General features: G+C 35.4%; 1 protein-coding gene across 6 annotated transcripts in view; it reads right to left on the bottom strand.

Moving 5' to 3' along the window:
* Window positions 1–3,507: 3,507 nt before the first annotated feature.
* LOC106657367 (calcium-transporting ATPase sarcoplasmic/endoplasmic reticulum type) overlaps window positions 3,508–18,344 on the bottom strand; it is a 28,362-nt gene continuing 13,525 nt past the window's right edge. For 4 of the 6 annotated variants that reach the window (XM_014378841.2, XM_023457632.1, XM_014378842.2 and 1 more), the window contains exons 3-10: window positions 15,161–15,178; window positions 12,666–12,748; window positions 10,482–12,583; window positions 10,271–10,406; window positions 10,007–10,159; window positions 9,805–9,938; window positions 9,599–9,716; window positions 9,302–9,502 (exon numbers count right to left, since the gene is read on the bottom strand). In XM_014378841.2, coding sequence (XP_014234327.1) covers window positions 9,302–9,502; window positions 9,599–9,716; window positions 9,805–9,938; window positions 10,007–10,159; window positions 10,271–10,406; window positions 10,482–12,583; window positions 12,666–12,748; window positions 15,161–15,178 — 2,945 coding nt within the window. Of the gene's footprint in view, window positions 3,854–7,851; window positions 9,503–9,598; window positions 9,717–9,804; window positions 9,939–10,006; window positions 10,160–10,270; window positions 10,407–10,481; window positions 12,584–12,665; window positions 12,749–15,160; window positions 15,179–18,344 lie in introns of those variants that run through there. The other 2 variants (XM_014378845.1, XM_014378844.2) reach the window with 2 other exon arrangements.

Raw genomic sequence — 18,344 nt, 5'->3', positions numbered from 1 at the left:
TTCGTATAAATTCGTACTTGTTTACTATTGGAAATGGTTTTCGAGATGAAGAAAAATTGAAAATTCAACATAAACACTACCAAGAATTGCAATTTTCAAGTTTTTACCCGAATGTTGTGGAGTTGACAAAAATATTAAAATCTCACGAGATTTACGCATATGGGTGATTTGCAAAATAGTTGCAATTTTTGACTTGATTTTCGTCCCCACGGTAAAAATCAAAAGATTAAATTAATAGCCGACTTTTCTCACTTGTTTTGAGCATAGAAGATGGAAACTAAACTAAAACTTAAAGAAAAAAATATTCATTAAAAAAGCATTGAAATCACATTTTATCTAATTTGGGTTTCGGTACTGGTGGTTACACTAATTACTAAACTTTATTAAAATTTAGTTGCGATTTGAAGAAAATTCAATTAATCAAATCATATAATTATTTTATTAAAGCAACAATTTCATTTAATGAGAATAAATAAATATTTCATTGATTTTATGAAAGTTATTTAAGACATTGTATTTCATTGAAACTATGAAATAGAATTATTTACGGGAAAAAATATTTATGCAATAGTATGACGAAAAATGTCTTTTTTCGCACATTTTTTAGTGCACAAAAAGCGTTTTTGGACACTTGTGTGCGGTAAAATGCCCCATTTTGGACACAGGTGTGCGGTAAAACGCCTCATTTAAATGAACGTATTTTTCGCCTACTACTGCATAAAATTTTGTATGCAACACGTGCCCAGCTTTTTGCGCACAGTGTGCGGGAAAAACATGTCTTTTTCCGCACACTCGTGCCCAAAAACGCCTTTTTGGGCACTTGTTACATAAATAACTATTGTTTAATCCAATAATATATTTCATTAAAATATTTCATAATTCCAATGAAATTCATATTGTCCATTTAATAATATCATTTAATAAAAATTATTATATAATTTGCTGACTGAACTAAATATTTTGTTCATTGTTTTTCCAACAAAATATTGAATTGTTTTTACCAAAGTTTCATTGCTTCAATCATTCATTTTTTTAAATTAATAGTATATAAAATATTAAATTAAATTTCATTGAATCAATGAATTTTTTTCTCAGTGATACCAAGGGAGCAATTTCTAGCGTTTGTATATAAAGTACTTATTATGCAACAGTTGTGCCTATAGTTCTTTCTACAAAATGAGAAGTTGCGAGAGGTTGGTTACTTTGTCTCTCATTTTCAGCAGAGAGAAATTCTTAATATTAAAACAATAACAATAATCCTAATGATAATGATCCTAGCAAAGTTGTAAACAAACTAAGTATATTAAAAATCAGCTTGTTTGAATTCACAACAGTACGCTTAATTTTCGAATTGTTAAAATATATTCCATTTATACTATACTTTCTTATTACTCTTTAAAAAAAACATACTAAATAATAGATTTTTTTATACGCAGTGTGTTTTTCTTCATGCAATAGAATTACCGGAATGACCATTAATTTGCCAGCTTACGAAGAATTTATTAGTTACAATTTAGTGCAGATGTTATTTATATATTAGTTACAATCTTTTCTTTAGGTTTAATTTTTCCGCGATGAAAGACGATTATAGCGTATCTTCTTGTTGATACGTGGCACAAACTAAGCGTTTGTCAACAGATTTTAGATCCGTTGAATTACCTCTTCGCTCACTGTAACAGTATAATTAAGAATTATATCACATGAGTTTTGTTAAATGACAGGATATTAAGCATTAATTAATCAGTAGGATTTTTTATTGTTAACTTGGATACACATATACACGACCGTATATCGAATACTTGGAGCATAAAGATTTTCAAAAAAAAACTATGATTGATTAAGTCTCTCCCTCCAAGTCTGAAAAAATCGTCCAATGACTTCTAAAATGATATGCAACATTCTGTTTTTTCGGAAAGGTTTTTCACCCAATTTAAAACTTATAGTCTGTATGGTTTTGAGCGATTTTAAAGTCAAAATTGTTTAAAAGCATGTTTATAACATTTTAAATACAATAAAATATTTATATACTTGAAGAACAAACTTGCAAATAATTTCAAACAAACTTTTAGACTAAATTGTCTAAATTCGATTTTTTCCTGAAGTTTTGTTTTGAATTATGTAAAGACATGTTTTTCAATTAAAATGAGGTTCAATTTTATTCATCAGTTTATCACAAAAATTTTCAGACGTGCGTAGATGACTTTTCAAACTTTTGTTTTAACTTTTTGAAACAACCTAAAAATCATGCATCATATAAATTTTATACAAGTGAGATACAACGATAATAGTAGCAATAGGGTAATTATCCGAGTTACGAAAAAGAAGGTTGGGAGAAGTAAATATGAAGAGATGATGAGTTAACTATAAAGTAATAATTATCAAGAAATATTTCACAGGTTATATGTCGCATTGCTGTTGAAAGCAGTAAAGAGTACAATTACACACATATGAGTCCATTTTTTAAATCGATTTTATTAAATTTTATCCAACGTTTGATTTTACAAAGATGAGTGCCGGTATTTGCGCGCACTCGTGCTTTGAAAGTTTACACAGACATATAATCATTTAACAGCGATGCAACTTGTTTCGATCGTTAAATCCTCGCCAGTATCCCGAAAAACATTGCGTGATTCGGAAAGTAAAGACGATTCATCGGCAGACTCGTGACTCAAGCGACATCAAACTCATTTCTCTACTTAACAACTGTTTTGTTTTTCTTAGATTTATAATTTCTATCAAAAAACTGGTAAAATTTTTAAAAATTTTCATAGTTTTTTCCTTCGTTTCACAGCGCGAAGATATTGATTTGAAAATTGAGAGAGGATTCGCGCACGACGACGGTATTATGTTAAGGAATTGTATCGATTTAATATAGATAGAGTCTCGTATTATGATCGTTCTTTATTGCAATCGAAGGACTGTAAATCTCCCAAGACTCGTAACGAGATGTCTTATAAATTTTGGCGTAATTCTAATTGAAGAAAACTTAATAACGCATATCAAATACATCGCACACGATTGGTTTGAAGAAAATTGCGACTTTTTAACATGAATTAAATTAATAAATATTAATCACATATTTGCGTCGCCATTGTTCGAATCTCAGGTCCGAATATGCTTAGTTACTATACGTGCACGCTGAAGTTCAGTTAAGATCTCCTTTTATTTTTTGGCTGTCCAGCCGCTGCTCTTCCAACGAATGCGTTGTTACCTTATACGTGTTAAAATGTAAAAAACTTCGTTGAAAAGCAGAGCTGCTGCTTATTATCCACGATATACATAAAAGATTATTCGAATGGAAAATCAAATTTGCGAGACTCGCGTATTTTCTCTCTTTTTTGGCCTCGCGAAATATAATTCATTTCTCTGAATTTCTTTGTTTTTCGAAAAATAATTCGCACGTCACATTTTATTTAACATAAATATTTTAATGATATTACATATGTATATATAGTATATATATAAATATATAACTCTTTCGCTCTCGCACTCATTTATTCTCGACTCTTTTTTTCTTTCATTCACACTCGCATCACGTATTTAATTGTTCATTTCTAGAAATTTATATATACATAAATATATGTTTGACGCGGCTGGTTCACTATGATCGATGTCCGCCCGACGAAGCAAACAGAAAACCAAGTTCTGCTTCTCTTTTTCATTCGTTGATTTTCCTACTCAGGTTTACCTAGAGCGGCGTCGTTCAAATATATATAAATATATATATATAAATAAATGAGATTGAAGATGACCGATGATTGTAATAATATAATAAGTTTCCATAAGTGCTTCGTTGGGGATGGATTAACTCAGTCATCCATTTATTGGGGAACTGGTTTCACCGGTGGTGCAACTGTAAAACAGAGAGAAATACCCAAAAAAGGGTCCGTTTAATAACGAGCCAAGAAACTCGGAGTTTCGATTATATACACGAGCAGGTTTTTTACTGCCGTTGTTGTGGTTGCGGTTGCCGTTGTTGCACAGTGCAGTCGGTCATCGCTGCAGTTTAGTCCAGGCGTATTGCAAAACGCAGCTTCGGCAGCGGTAGCAGAGCGAATCACGAAAAAAATAAGCAGCAGCGTCCCGCATGAGCTGTAGGATGGTCTTATATATGCAGAGCTGAAGACGGGCGCGTGGCAGTTAGCGTTTTATTCTCCGTCTTATTGAGAGAGCTGTTGCATTTACAGAAGCTCTTTCGTTTTGCTCGGTTCGAGGATAAGCGTGAGCAACAATTCAATTGTCACTTTAGTAAAATATTCTATTAAAATCAAAAAGCCAAGTGTACGAAGAAAGATTAAAAAAGCTATCTATTGGCTATTATTCATGGCCATGTTATCATTCATTCACTGATATGCATTCGCGTTGTGTATGTAGCTGGATTTATATGATGTGTATGTATATTGTAAATCTTCTGGTATCTGGCGCGGCTATTAAAATTACGCATTTTTTCACTTATCGTCGTTGATTCAACACTGATTATATGTATATTGTTGCGTGATAAACATTCATTAGTAAGCTTATGTTCATAGAGTATATTTATGTACAATAATGGACAATATTATCATAGAAATATGATAAAATACGTGCTATATATTATTGTACACGATTGACAAAGATAAATTATCCTATGAATTATTTTAAAAATCACAACTTTCAAACCGTCATCATTTTATCGATGATTGAAAATCAAACATCGGATAATGTTTAATATACTTATAAATGTATATCTTCAAAATCACCGTGACTTTTGTCTGTATGCTTAAATGTGCTGCATCATTTGCCATTAGATATTTGATTCAAATGAAGCATTTTGACACGTAATCGAAAAACTTTTTGTCTCTATACAATAAATACGAAACATATTGATAAAAAAGTATTTATATTGACAAAAGACTCATACTTTACCTTAACTTTGATAACGATCGTACCTCGTAGAAATCGATTCATTGGGTGATGTGCGCAAGATCTATCAAAATGGATTATTGTAAAAACCACTCAACAAGCAAGTATTAAAGACATTAGGGAGTTTTTCACGATGAGCCTTCAGGATTGTCCTAATAGTGGCATCATTGGTCATTCTCATATTTAACATGCATTCTAGGTTCTGATTCGCAATGCATATGATTGAGAAAGAATAGTAGTTGGTCTGGTCATTTCAGTTTTCTACTAGATTGAATTAGATTCAACTAAATTATACCGAATTTCAATGCCGTGGAAAATCAAAGGTAGGCTAGATTTTAATGGCATAGTGCATTTGACCGGTTACCAAACGAATGATGTATATTTTCTATCCAGTATTTTTGTCCAAAAATAAATGATTTAGAAAATGATAAATGATCAAAATTCAAGACTCATATCTTTTCTGAAAAATCATTGTTATTATTATGTTGAATATTTAAAATTTATAACAGTATGGTTGTCTAAACGACGAAAGATTACTTATGATATTTATACAATTGAGATATTTCAGAATCATGCGAACAATAGTATGAGTCCACACGAGGATAAGAAAACACACGTTAGAGAATGAAGGCAATAAAATGATTTAACCATCATCTATTCCCTATAACTAAAATCAGATCTGTTAAAATAAAAATAAAAGTAATTCAATATGGTCAACCATTAAGAGTTGTCACAAGTATATTTTTTCTAAGAATATTTCTTTTTATATGTTCCCAAGGAAATTATTGGTTTGCAATTGAATATTTTAACTAGCTTCTATGCTACTATCGCTTGTTAACGTTAACTCGGATATATCAGTTTCAGACATGTACGCGGCAACTTTTTTAAATCTTTTACGTCATTTTATCTCTAACTAATAATTTTTTTTTTTTTTTGATAAGTTTGAAAATGAGTCCTTGTAACTGATATTGGTCTAAAAAAGTTTAAATTCGCATAGTAACATCGAACGAATAGCAATAGCAAATGCTTACATGGGTCCAGTGAGTAAACTGACTGATTAATACAAAGATTTGATCAATGTGTGTATATTATGCATTTACAACACCGTAATTATTTGTACTTAAATGTGGTTAATAATTATGCTTAGATATGCAATTATAAGCTGGCAATGGGTGGATTTAAAAACTGTTTACGTGAATTTTTTATAATTTTATCACAAGTGATCGACTTGTAACTTTTACTAATTTTAATTGGAAAATACGTAAACTATGAATTCTTTACGCTAAATTCTTATACAATTTCACTTGAAGAAAAAGAATTTTTATTATTCAAAGTTTTAAATTCCGTTCTGACATGGATGATTACCTACTAATCATCAAATATAAATCCGTAAAAATTTTAGATCTCACTTTCTAACTCACATTATTACTCGAATGTCAAATATATTTCAATTAAGGAGATATAGCATCCAGCCAAAATATCAAAATTTCAATTCAGTTTGCTGAAACTTCTACTGAATATTTTGCCAAAAGGCTTTATTTTATGGCGTCCTTTATTTTGATGTTCTTAAGGTTACCATAGAGCCTTTTGGCAAAATATTCAGTAGAAGTTTCAAAAAACTGGATTGAAATTTAGATATTTTGGCTGGCTTCTTCTATATCGCCTTAAAACGATATCATAGTATACTACGGCAGGAGCAAAAGATGTCATTTAGTTATATAGAATACTTTAAAATTCGTTTTACATAACTCGTAGATTGCACGTACTTATATTAATACCTAAAAGCTAAAAACGTATTACGCTAATGTTATTCACTCATCCAACTTGTTAAAATGAAGGTGAAAACAACCAGTCCTTGTGGTATTTCATTTTGATATTTTTAATTCAATTGATTCAAAAGGTTTCATTATTCGTCGTTACAATAAACAGTTAAAATTGGACATAAATGGAAAGGTATGACAGAATGTAAATTCACATTCTTAAGGTATTATAATGACGCACACACATACACCAATAAGGTGGTATCAAATACTTACAGTTAAAGAGTGGCAGATTCATTGCAACCATTAGTAAACCTGGTCCGTCCATTTTTTACTATATATATTTTATCAGTGTGTGCTTCACGCCAAAAACAATCTTTTAAGTTTGAACTTGCTTTTTCTAGTGAATTTTTCAGTTTCACATCAACTTATAATGTATAACTCATGTTTGTAATTGAGTACATGGAATTAAAAACTAATAAAAAAGGGTACATCTCACTATTTTTACTCTCATTCTTTCTCTCGTTAAAAGCATTAATTTTGCTGTTTCTGTATATGTATGTATAATTTATATATATATAAATATATATATATATATATATATAAATGTTTGCACAAAAAATACAATTGCTAAGTATCCAGTAATAATACGGTTAATTTGTTTTACTAATATTAAATGACAATTATAAAATGATTGTACATCAATACGCTTGCAATTTAGTTAAAAAGTCTTGCATCTTATAATAAGAGGCTGCAGATGATAAAGAACACAAACAGGATTTTTATTCATATAAAAAATGTTGCAAAATTTGAAAAAGTTGACACTGACAGCTTCAAGAATTCTATAATAATGCTTTTTAATTAAGTATGGTAAAACCACCTCAATATTGATTCAAGAAAATTTCTTAACTTAAAATTGTCAATGTAAACTAGTGCTTAAGTGACTGAAGAGTTATAGCTCTGTACAATGTACAAGATAAGAAAAACTTCACCATTCAAGCACATACTTAACTATTTTCTTTTTCACAGTAATTTGCATCGTAACAGTTTTTTTCGGTCGATATTGTTGCTTGTGACTTCACACGCACACATTTATGCTTATAAATAATGAAAAATGAGCCAAGTATTACAGTGCATAAAAGCCAAAAGGTTAAGAAAAAAAAGGTGCTGTATTAAAGAAGAGATAAAATTATATTAATTGTGTGGGTTTTCGGAGTGTATATTTTTAATAATAAATATCAAGTGAATAACAATAAGATAAAAGGTACATAATAAATACACGAGCATGAAAGATTACTATTATAAACAAACCATTTATATATAATAAATGATTAAATTTAAATTTGATTTAGCTGTTGTAATTATGTAAGTGAGCAGATGTTACTTCGGTCTTTTTGCTGTGTATATTTTTACTTCATTATTGTAATTTTTTTTGAAATATTTATACAACTACGTTATTGTGTCTTATACATTTCACCGACGAGTGCGGGACGAGATCAATCCGAAATCCATCTCTTCACGACGAGCGAATAACAAATTTATTTTTTAAGCTTAAATTTACAGCATTAGATTCTACGTTATTTATGTACAGTTGATTATTACTTTAAAAAAATTCTATTCATCGCCCTCCCTAAACACGTATAGGATGATACAAATAAGTGCTCAACGATCCGTGCTTCTTGCGAATTACGAGTTCTAAACATTACTGAAATATATATAGCCCTACGAGTTTTAACACAAAACTTGTATACAATCATACACGTATAATTAATATTATTATGCGGCCAGTTGGTAAGGATGTTTTTAAGTCAAAAAAAAGAGACATTTAGCTAGTTTTGTTTTTAAATTATCACCGAAAACCGTGACTGCTTACACGAAGGGTAGAAAATAACGAAAAGTGTTTTTACGTGAGACTAATAAGACATTTGAAAAATTTTTGTATATGCACTTCCGTTAATGAGTAAGCGTTCAAATTTTAAATCTAAATTAACAAAGTGTAAATAATTTTCTGAATTTTTTATCTAAGCATATAATGTATATATGCAGTCGAGTGTTAAGTTGCTATTAAAAAGCTTGCACGAGCATCAAAAAGAGAAAAGAATAAAGCTTGCAGTTGAAAAAGTAGAGCCAGCGTTAATAAGGAGTCAAATATTAGCGGTATTTTTTTTTGGAAAAACAAGATTATTGCCTCGCAGAAAGAACGTTAATATTTAAAGGCACTTGTACGAAACAATATGATCGTAGGTTCTTCTAAGAATATGTCGGAAAAATCAAGCCTTAAGAAAAACAATCATAAGCGTCACTGAAATTGATTTAGTATGATACAGTGAGTACCTATTTTGAAGTATGGTGCATTGGTGTTTTTTGGTCGAGCTAAATAACTACAAAAACTGAAGATTAAGGTACTTTTTTCTAATAACACTCGACCAACACCATGCGCAACAGTCAGAATAATTAAAATCTCACGTGGACACACTTGTTTTCGTTAATTCATATCATAAATCTCCTCTTAGAGGAGAAGCTTATTATTTTTTGCTCTTTTTTAGTTAAATGCAACTGCAAGTCCAAGGCGTTGAGCTTGGCTTCCGTAAGAAAGGCATCTTTCATTTACGCTAATTAAACACCCTGCAGCGGGTTATTTATATTGGGCCGAGAACTAAAAGTCCAAAGAACACTCCCCACATAAGGACAATCCAGTGAATCGTGTAAATTGGATTCTCACCATCTGCAATTTTTCTGGCGACAAACTTCAAGGTTTCGTCTAGAAGTACCACAGGAAGCGAAAACTTCAGTACGGTTATCCATTCTTCTGCAGTCAAAGGAGTAACTTGGAATACAGTCTGTAACAAAAAAGTCAAAATATTTGTAATATTAGAGAATTTCAAAAATCATAACCATCTGATGATCCACAGTTGTTATGACGTAGATAATCTCACCGAAAGAACTTCAACGTGAAGAATAACAAAGTGGAGTGTGAAAGAAAGAGCCATTGAGGCGATGAGCCACAAATTCGACCATGGTGGCATGCTAACGAGAGACTGGTTCTCAGACAAGCTAAAAAAATATATGAGTTAATAATGTGCAATAATATATCCATACTCAATCGATATAATATTTATAAATGAAAAAAAAGGTAAATTACCTGTTCATAGCGTTCAACATTTCAATGGTGACAAGGACAGACAGAGCCATTGTCATGGGATGGGGGTCGCTGAAGACTTTGCAGTCAATACCTTTGAATTCTTCGCCACCACCGATACATGCCAAGTGATGAGTCTACGGTCGAGCACATGGTTCATAAGAATTTATTGATTAAAATATCAAAATTGAAATGAAATACTTACCAGTTGGTAGTAGTTCATTTGTGGTCCATAAGGACTGTACAAGAACCACCAGGCGGCAGATCCAACAGTGGCAGCGCCGACATATCCACCGATAGCCAAATAACGGAAGAACAACCACCCTGAGATGAGTGATTCATCGGCTTTACGAGGAGGCTATAAATAATCGAAAAAAGCATGTTAATTTGTAACTGTGTCACGGTTTGATCTTTTTTACAAGCTTGCTAGAGTTCAAGTAATCAGCAATAAAGCATTTGGTATAATTACCTTTTGCATGATATCCAAGTCAGGAGGGTTGAAACCAAGAGCAGTAGCTGGAAGACCGTCTGTTACAAGGTTGACCCATAAGAGTTGAACGGGGATTAAAGCTTCGGGAAGACCAAGAGCAGCAGTCAAGAAAATACTGAAATACGAGAATAATATTTTGGAATAAAAATTAAATGAAAAGCCATGATTCATTTAAGCGAACAGATCTTACCTGACGACTTCACCAATGTTCGAGGAAATAAGATAACGGATAAATTGTTTCATGTTATTGTAAATGGCACGGCCTTCTTCAACGGCGGCAACAATGGATGAGAAGTTGTCGTCAGCCAACACCATCTCAGCGGCAGATTTAGCTACAGCGGTACCAGATCCCATAGCAATACCAATTTCAGCCTTCTTCAGGGCTGGGGCGTCATTGACACCATCACCAGTCATGGCGGAGATCTCGTTCATGCTCTGCAAGAACTCGACGATCTTTGATTTGTGAGCGGGCTCGACGCGAGAGAAGAGCCTGGCACGGGCGCAAGCGGCCCTCTGCTCGGACAGCGAGAGGTCGTCAAACTCGCGACCAGAGTAAGATTTTCCGGTGGTATCTTCGTCTTCGCCGAAGACGCCGATCCTGCGGCAGATGGCTTCAGCTGTAGCTTTGTTATCACCAGTGATGACAATGACGCGGATACCAGCGGCACGGCAACGTACGATGGAGTCAAAGACCTCTTTGCGAGGTGGGTCCAACATACCGACGACACCGACGAAGGTGAGGTCCTTCTCGTAGGTGTAGAATTTGGTAGAGTCACCGAGATCCATGTCTTCGGGCTTCATTGGGTGGTCGGCGGTGGCTAAGGCCAAGCAACGAAGAGTGTCGCGGCCAGTACCGTATTGACGGGTGAGATCGAGGATGCGGTTCTTGAGAGTAGAGGTAAGAGGGAATTTCTGCGAGCCAACACGAGCGTGCGTACAACGTTCAAGCACGCCCTCGGGTGCTCCCTTGACGAAGAGTTTTGGTCCAGTTCCGAGCTTGGTAGCTTTGAGGGGTACGCAGTACGAGGACATGGATTTACGATCGCGAGAGAATTCCAGGGTGAATTCCTTCTTCCACTTGGTTTCGATGTCTTGGCGGACGACGATGGCAGTTCCACGGCGATCGAGGCCGGTCTTGTTGACACCGTAAGGATTGATCTTTTCAGCGAGGACGATGAGGGCGGTTTCGGTGGCTTCACCGACTTTTTCGAAGGCCTGTTTGAATTCGTTGAAGTCGATGGCGGAGTCGTTGCACATGATGCAGATAGTTCCAAGTTCGTGAAGGGTCTCGTAATCGGCTCCACGGACTTTCTGGCCCTTGAGGAACACTTCACCGTTGGGTTCGTAGGTGGATCCAGTGATTTCGAACTCGTGGAAGTTGCTGTCGTTGCCGTCGATCTTTTCGAAGACGAACATGCGGCTGACAGACATCTGATTGGTAGTGAGGGTACCGGTCTTATCGGAGCAGATGACAGACGTGCAACCGAGGGTTTCGACAGATGGCAGGGATCTGACAATGGCATTCTTTTTAGCCATACGTCTCGTACCGAGAGCCAAACAAGTAGTGATGACAGCTGGTAAACCTTCGGGGATAGCAGCTACGGCCAGAGCGACGGCGATTTTGAAGTAGTAGATAGCACCTTTGATCCAGGAGCCACCGTGAGCTGGGTCGTTGAAGTGGCCGATGTTGATGGCCCATACGGCGACGCAAATGACGGAGATGACCTTGGACAGCTGTTCACCGAACTCGTCGAGTTTCTGCTGGAGCGGGGTCTTTATTTCTTCGGTCTCGGACATCTCCGTGCGGATTTTACCGATGGCAGTGTTGAGACCGGTGCCGATGACGACGCCACGAGCCTTGCCAGCTGCGACATTGGTACCGGAGAAGAGGATGTTCTTTTTGTCCTGGTTGACGGCGCGCGGGTCGGGCACGGGATCGGTGTGCTTGATGACGGAAACGGATTCGCCGGTGAGGATGGACTGATCGATCCTGAGGGTCGTCGAGAAGATCTTGGTGATGCGGATGTCGGCGGGGATTTTGTCACCGACCGAGATCTCGACTACGTCACCGGGAACGATCTCCTTGGCGCGGATGCGCTGGACGCCGGATTTGTCGCCGCGCACCACTTTGCCCATCTCAGGCTCGTATTCTTTGAGAGCCTCGATGGCCGACTCGGCGTTGCGCTCTTGCCACACGCCAACGACCGCGTTAGCGATGAGAATAAGAAGAATGACGAATGGCTCGACGAACGCTGTGAATGCATCTTCGTGCTCTTCGAATAAGGCTAGTACCTGCAATAATCCATTGAGTTACAACGCAATTTTCGTATTTTATCATTTTTTGCATCTACAGTCTTAGCAGACAGATACTTACAAAAGAAATAATAGCGGCTAACAGAAGAATCTTAACTAAGAGGTCATCGAATTGTTCCAGTACGAGCTGCCAGATGGATTTTCCTGTTGAGAAAAGAGCATAGATTAGCATGGACATTCGGGCGAACTTTTCAACGACGAAATTTCCGATGAGGACAGTTTTCAAAGTGTCCTCTATTCTTCGAGATTCATTTTTGCCCTACGGGTTTTTTCATTTGGAGAGCGATTATTATTTCGAGTAAAAACATAAATTTGAGCCAAAAATAGAGGATGAACATTTCTCACTCGTCCTCTACGTTTATAATTTAAAAAAGAACGCGTCTCATTGTTTTCAGTCAAAATATTTTTGATAATTTCATTTAGTTTACTTCCTTCCATCTAACATGAAGTATTTTAATTGTGGCTCAAATTTCTGTGGTTTAAATATAGTTTAGAAAAAACAAAGATTTGAAAAGAGATTACATTACGACATTCTTAAAGACATATTTTTTTTGTAAATGAAAGAATGAAAAGAACAAAAGAATAGAATAAACAACGTAGCTTTGGTAGCTTGTTGAGCGATTCAAACAAAACCGTTCTTTCTTCTTTCGTTCTTTTTTCAGTTTGATAAACCTGCAGGACACTGAATAAAAAATGGAAGCGTGGAAATATCAACCTTGACTTTTTTTCGACCTTGAATGAATTAAAAAAATATATGGTTGAAGCTCGCCAATTAATCTCTCGTGGCGAGACTTAAATTCTCAGGAGCAGGAATAGAGTATAGTGCTTTTGTGCATGAATTATCCAACGTATACCGACAAAAAAGTTGAATTCCGTTTCCGTTCAGGTGTTCAGGCCTCAATAGGCAACAAGCTCTCGTGCAATCGGCGATATTTCAATTTTGCCGAATGATAGCATTGATTTTAACACGACTCATGAGGAATTTCTCAAATGTTACGTTATTCGGTAGTTCATCTATCTTATACCTATGCGGATGCAAAGCAAAAACAATGAAGTTTACTTGGCCTAGATTTGCGTCGTTGCCCTTTTATACCGCTGGTATATAATGCACTTTATTCGCCAGTCTCTCTTGAATATATGCACACTACAATGAACTCGAATGTGATGTAACAAATAAAAGACGGTTAAGGGTGCTGTCAACTGATTGCTGCGGACTTTTGCATCCTCACTGTGACTAAACTTTTTTTTACCGTTTCATTAAACATATTAAAATTTTTTGAAAATGCACACTGTGGAATACACGCTGGAGCCAAAAAATAATTTGATTTCGTAGAAAGACCGAGATGCAGAAAAAAAGTATCAGATCTGTTGCACATGCTCGCTCCTTCAAACGCAAAGTAGATCAAGTGAAAGAAAAAGCTCGCTGATGAAAGTAAATAAGCACGTTTATAAAATGCTCCGCGCGCATCTAAAACTTTTCATAGAGGGAAAAATAATATTGAATTTCCATTGGATTTCCATTTTACGTATGTATTCTAAATGAGTTGTATCGCGCAATCAAATTGGATTTTGATTCGTATTGATAATAAGGCCTCTTTGTGACAGAACTCGCAACTATATCAACTTTTATTCGGATAATTTAATGCACTAGTAAATCTATGGTAAATATGTCTTATATCCAGGAAGAATGTAAAAAAAAACGAAAATTGAGCCTAAACTAAAAACACCTTCGAGTCTGCTTTTATTTGTAACATACAAGTGTCAGATAGAGTGGTGTAGACGCGGAAATGAAAACTTTTTTTTCAACGATAACGAAAGTTCCAACACAGTCTATGAAAAAGCACAAGTAGAAAAGTATAAAAAAAAAAAAAAAAAAGTTACTGCCGTTGAAAACAAAACGTCGAAGCCTTACGTGTCTCTACATATGAACTTGTGCGAGTGTATATGACAGATAATACGCGCGCGTATGCGCGCAGTCTATACACTATAGCGCGCATTGCATTGCTTTAACGCAATTACCGCGTCTTATCGGCGTTTTCCACAAAGCATGTGCCAGTGAGTAAGTATAAATGTTATATACATAAATATATGAACCAGACGATTGTCTTTTGTCTTTATTTGCATATAAGTCTATCGGACGATTACGCGTCGATGCATAATATTTGTTACTTTGTGGTTAGAAAAGAAACCGTAAGCTCCTAAACTTTTTTGAAAAAAGTAAATCGATCAAGGTGTCATTTCAAAGCTCAATACTTCGATTTATTACGAGCTGCGTAATCTACTACAATGCAAAAGTGACAGAGAAGAAGAAAAGCCGCCTCGCGTGACCGGTAATAGCTGCAACTCGCGTCTGTGTGAATAGGTGTTTATATGTGTATTCTAAGTGCATCCGAGTTAATGCTCCGAAACTGACAAGGCGTAACGAACGTTGCGCGAGCGCAAGGATTTGGTCACTGCGTTCAAGTCAATGAATAATGAGGATTTACTCCTGGAATTTTTTTGCATCTAAACTAATGATACACAAAAAATGTCTAGTAAATTTCTCTTAGTACTCACCCTCCTCGGCTGGTAGTTCTGAAAAATTAAAAAATTGAGTCATTAATTTAAATTTCATAACATTATTTAACTATTTATTATTTATTACAATTTACCATATGATTCAACGTTTTACTATTAGATATTAAATTTTTCTGACACAGTTGATAATATTAAAATAAATTAAGTTTTACGAAATTATATATGAACGTTGACATTGCAATTCTCTTTGCGGCACACGTACAAGAAATTTAAAACTCTCGGGATATCCTGAGAGTTATGAAGCTCGTGCTAAGCTTTAAAGATGATCCATTATAATAATTATATATCTCGCGGTGTAATACATATACGTAGAGTGAAAGAGAGGGAGAGAGCCCGCAGGGATAAAACGAAAATAGGCTTAGCTAAGACGTGTTGCATTATATACAGCTTGAAACTAGCCTCGTGCTGCGTATCTATACTGCTACGTATACAATGGTCACGTGACACGAATTGCATCTTTCGCAGTCACAGTTTCGAGGCTCGCTTTCCTACGAGCTTTGCTTACAAAATTGATAAAATTTCACGCTCACAACGATACGCTTGTCGTCGTGCACATCTCTTTTCAACTTGGCTGTACATTTACTCCCCTGCTTAAATATTAAAAAGCTGTCCAGCTCGAAACAGCAAACATCAATGGAATACTTCATAGAGCAAGAGGGTAATTGAATTGCGCTATGCGATAGGTAAATAATGTAGTCATACATGTATACTATCCATAAGAGACATACAGATGAATTCTCTGACTTGAATATTTAGCAATAAAAACATGTAGCTAGAGGCATTTTCCGACCTATTTTTGAAGTCCGAGATAATTTATTTTTGTGAAGCTAAATTAGATAACCACGTAAGAGACTGTGCAAACTGCGGGAGCGCGTTCTTGATTTGCGCGCACAGTATTCGCACACGTACACTTTATTTTGCTGATGAACAGCTGTTCGGCATCAGAGCGCGCGCGTTTCACCGAAAAACCCCGAAAAAAAGATAAAATTAAATAGTCGCTCACTCGCCACGTTGCATGAAACTAAGCTCGCAGGGAAGTAATTTGTTTCATCGACTGACCAACTGCTCGTGCGGATATCGATTACTGAAGCTTTCGATTAGTACAAGTTAATTAAAAAGTAAAGAAAATATGACGTCCAACTATTTAGCGTTTTTTCTTCATACAATATATAACACAACAAGTCTGAAGCAAAGAGTTAATTTTTGATTCATTACTGGTGTGTTGTTTTATCTTCAGTTAACTGACCGATATCGACGAGATAAATAGGAAAAAAAGTCACTTTGGTAATCTGACGCTGTTATCATAAAATTTCGACGGAAATGGCTTAAAAGGCTGACGAATAAAAAAAGAGAGAGAGAGAGAGGGAGGGAGAAATAATTTGTTCTTCTGGCATATTACCAGATTATTGATTAACAACCGTTTTTTCGTTTACACAAACTGATATTTTTTAAATAGTTGAGACTTTGAAAAAAACGCCACCGTGGGCGCGATTAGGTCATTACAACAAGTTAAAAACTTTGTATGAAAAAAAAAAACAGATAACTATAATGGCTATAAAAGTTATTGTAATCTTATGCTTATTAAGCCTTCGAAACGTGAAAAATCCGAGAGAAACGAAACGAAACGAATGAGCAAAACGCCTAAGCGTGAATAAACGATGATCCTCTCAATTTGCCAATCGAGTTGTACAGGGTGTGGCATGTATTTTTCTTTTGAAGGTTACAGGCAAATACAATCTCCGAAAAAGTATTTATTATTCTTATTTTTGTTTTATAAAATTGCTTTAGATAAAAACAACATACTTTTGGGGTAATTTATATAAATTTTTGTAAAATTGTCAAATCTCAACAACTCAGCGATTACAATTTCTAATGAAAAGTAATACGTGTACCAGCGAAAACATAATGTAATAAGCAAAACAAGCCGAGTGACGTAGAAATTTATTTTATAAAAACTCATGGTTAGACGTGAGCCAGTCGATCAATACATATACTCAGTCACATACGTACACACGGTCATGTACGTACAACATCTTTTATACATGTTCGCGTTTATAATAATAGATTATGGTCATAGCGCGTAGAATATAATGGGCTTCCGAGCGAGAATAGCAGCATTTGCACACTTTTACATTCGCGCAGAGCCATAAGCGCACTTATACATATAGTACCTAGACCTGTACATAGAATAATATGTAGAACACAATGAGAGATTTTATTACGTTACAAAAAAATAAAAGGAGAAGAAAAATTAGCAACGATGCTTGGCGAGAGACACTAGCAAAAAATGTTCACGCGACGATGAAGAATACAAGGACGGTACCGTATTGCTATAAACGCGATGCACTTGCATGTGCACACGGACCTACACATACTCAGTGCGCGAAAGTCGATACGTTCGAATCTTTTGCCGTCAGTGTACCACGAGACAATTGTCGCACAGTTTGCGATGCTGGTTTATTTCGGCAATGAAAAATGGTACAGCTCGCTAAGCAGACGCGGGCTTGAAACTTGTTTATGAACTTGTGGCAGGCGTTGAGCTGATTCTGTATCGATTATCAGAAAATTTTCCTGTATGATGAGTTGCATACCTGGGTATGAGTAATAAACGATGCAAAGCGCGACTGTTAAAATTCGTAACGTTCCATTTTTTTTTTCAATAAGCACTCTATTGTTGCGAGTCAACGATTTTTTATATAAAAACACGCACACTGTACTGATGATACGTAACAATAATCGAACTTGTAACGCACTACAATACAAACAAGTGTATACTGTATACGTCTGTTTGCGCAGTATATAGCAGTAAAGTATTGCTAGACGAGGTCAACGATTTCATATTTTGTTACGTTTGATTGCAACGGAGAGAGATGTATCCAGGTTTCAGACATGCTAGTGCTATCTAACTTTCGCTAGTTTTAGAGTAACATAAGATCGCACTGAACAGTCACGGGCACATGGCACTGCTTCTCTCACGAGATAAATCGCTAGAAGAATTAATCGCGTACTCGATTTAGATTCAAGACAACTTGGAGCGCAATAATAGAGTAGAAAAGCTCGCGCTTCTTACTCGGACGCGGGGGCTAATATTCAGCCATCTATTCTATAAATAATTGTCATCGAAATTAACTCGACTTTGTCGAAATCGTCTTCAACTTTGAGT

Source organism: Trichogramma pretiosum, unplaced genomic scaffold, assembly GCF_000599845.2.
Source record: "Trichogramma pretiosum strain Unisexual culture from Peru unplaced genomic scaffold, Tpre_2.0 scaffold81, whole genome shotgun sequence".
NCBI lineage: Eukaryota > Metazoa > Arthropoda > Insecta > Hymenoptera > Trichogrammatidae > Trichogramma > Trichogramma pretiosum.
This window is presented reverse-complemented; position numbering and strand designations above follow the sequence as displayed.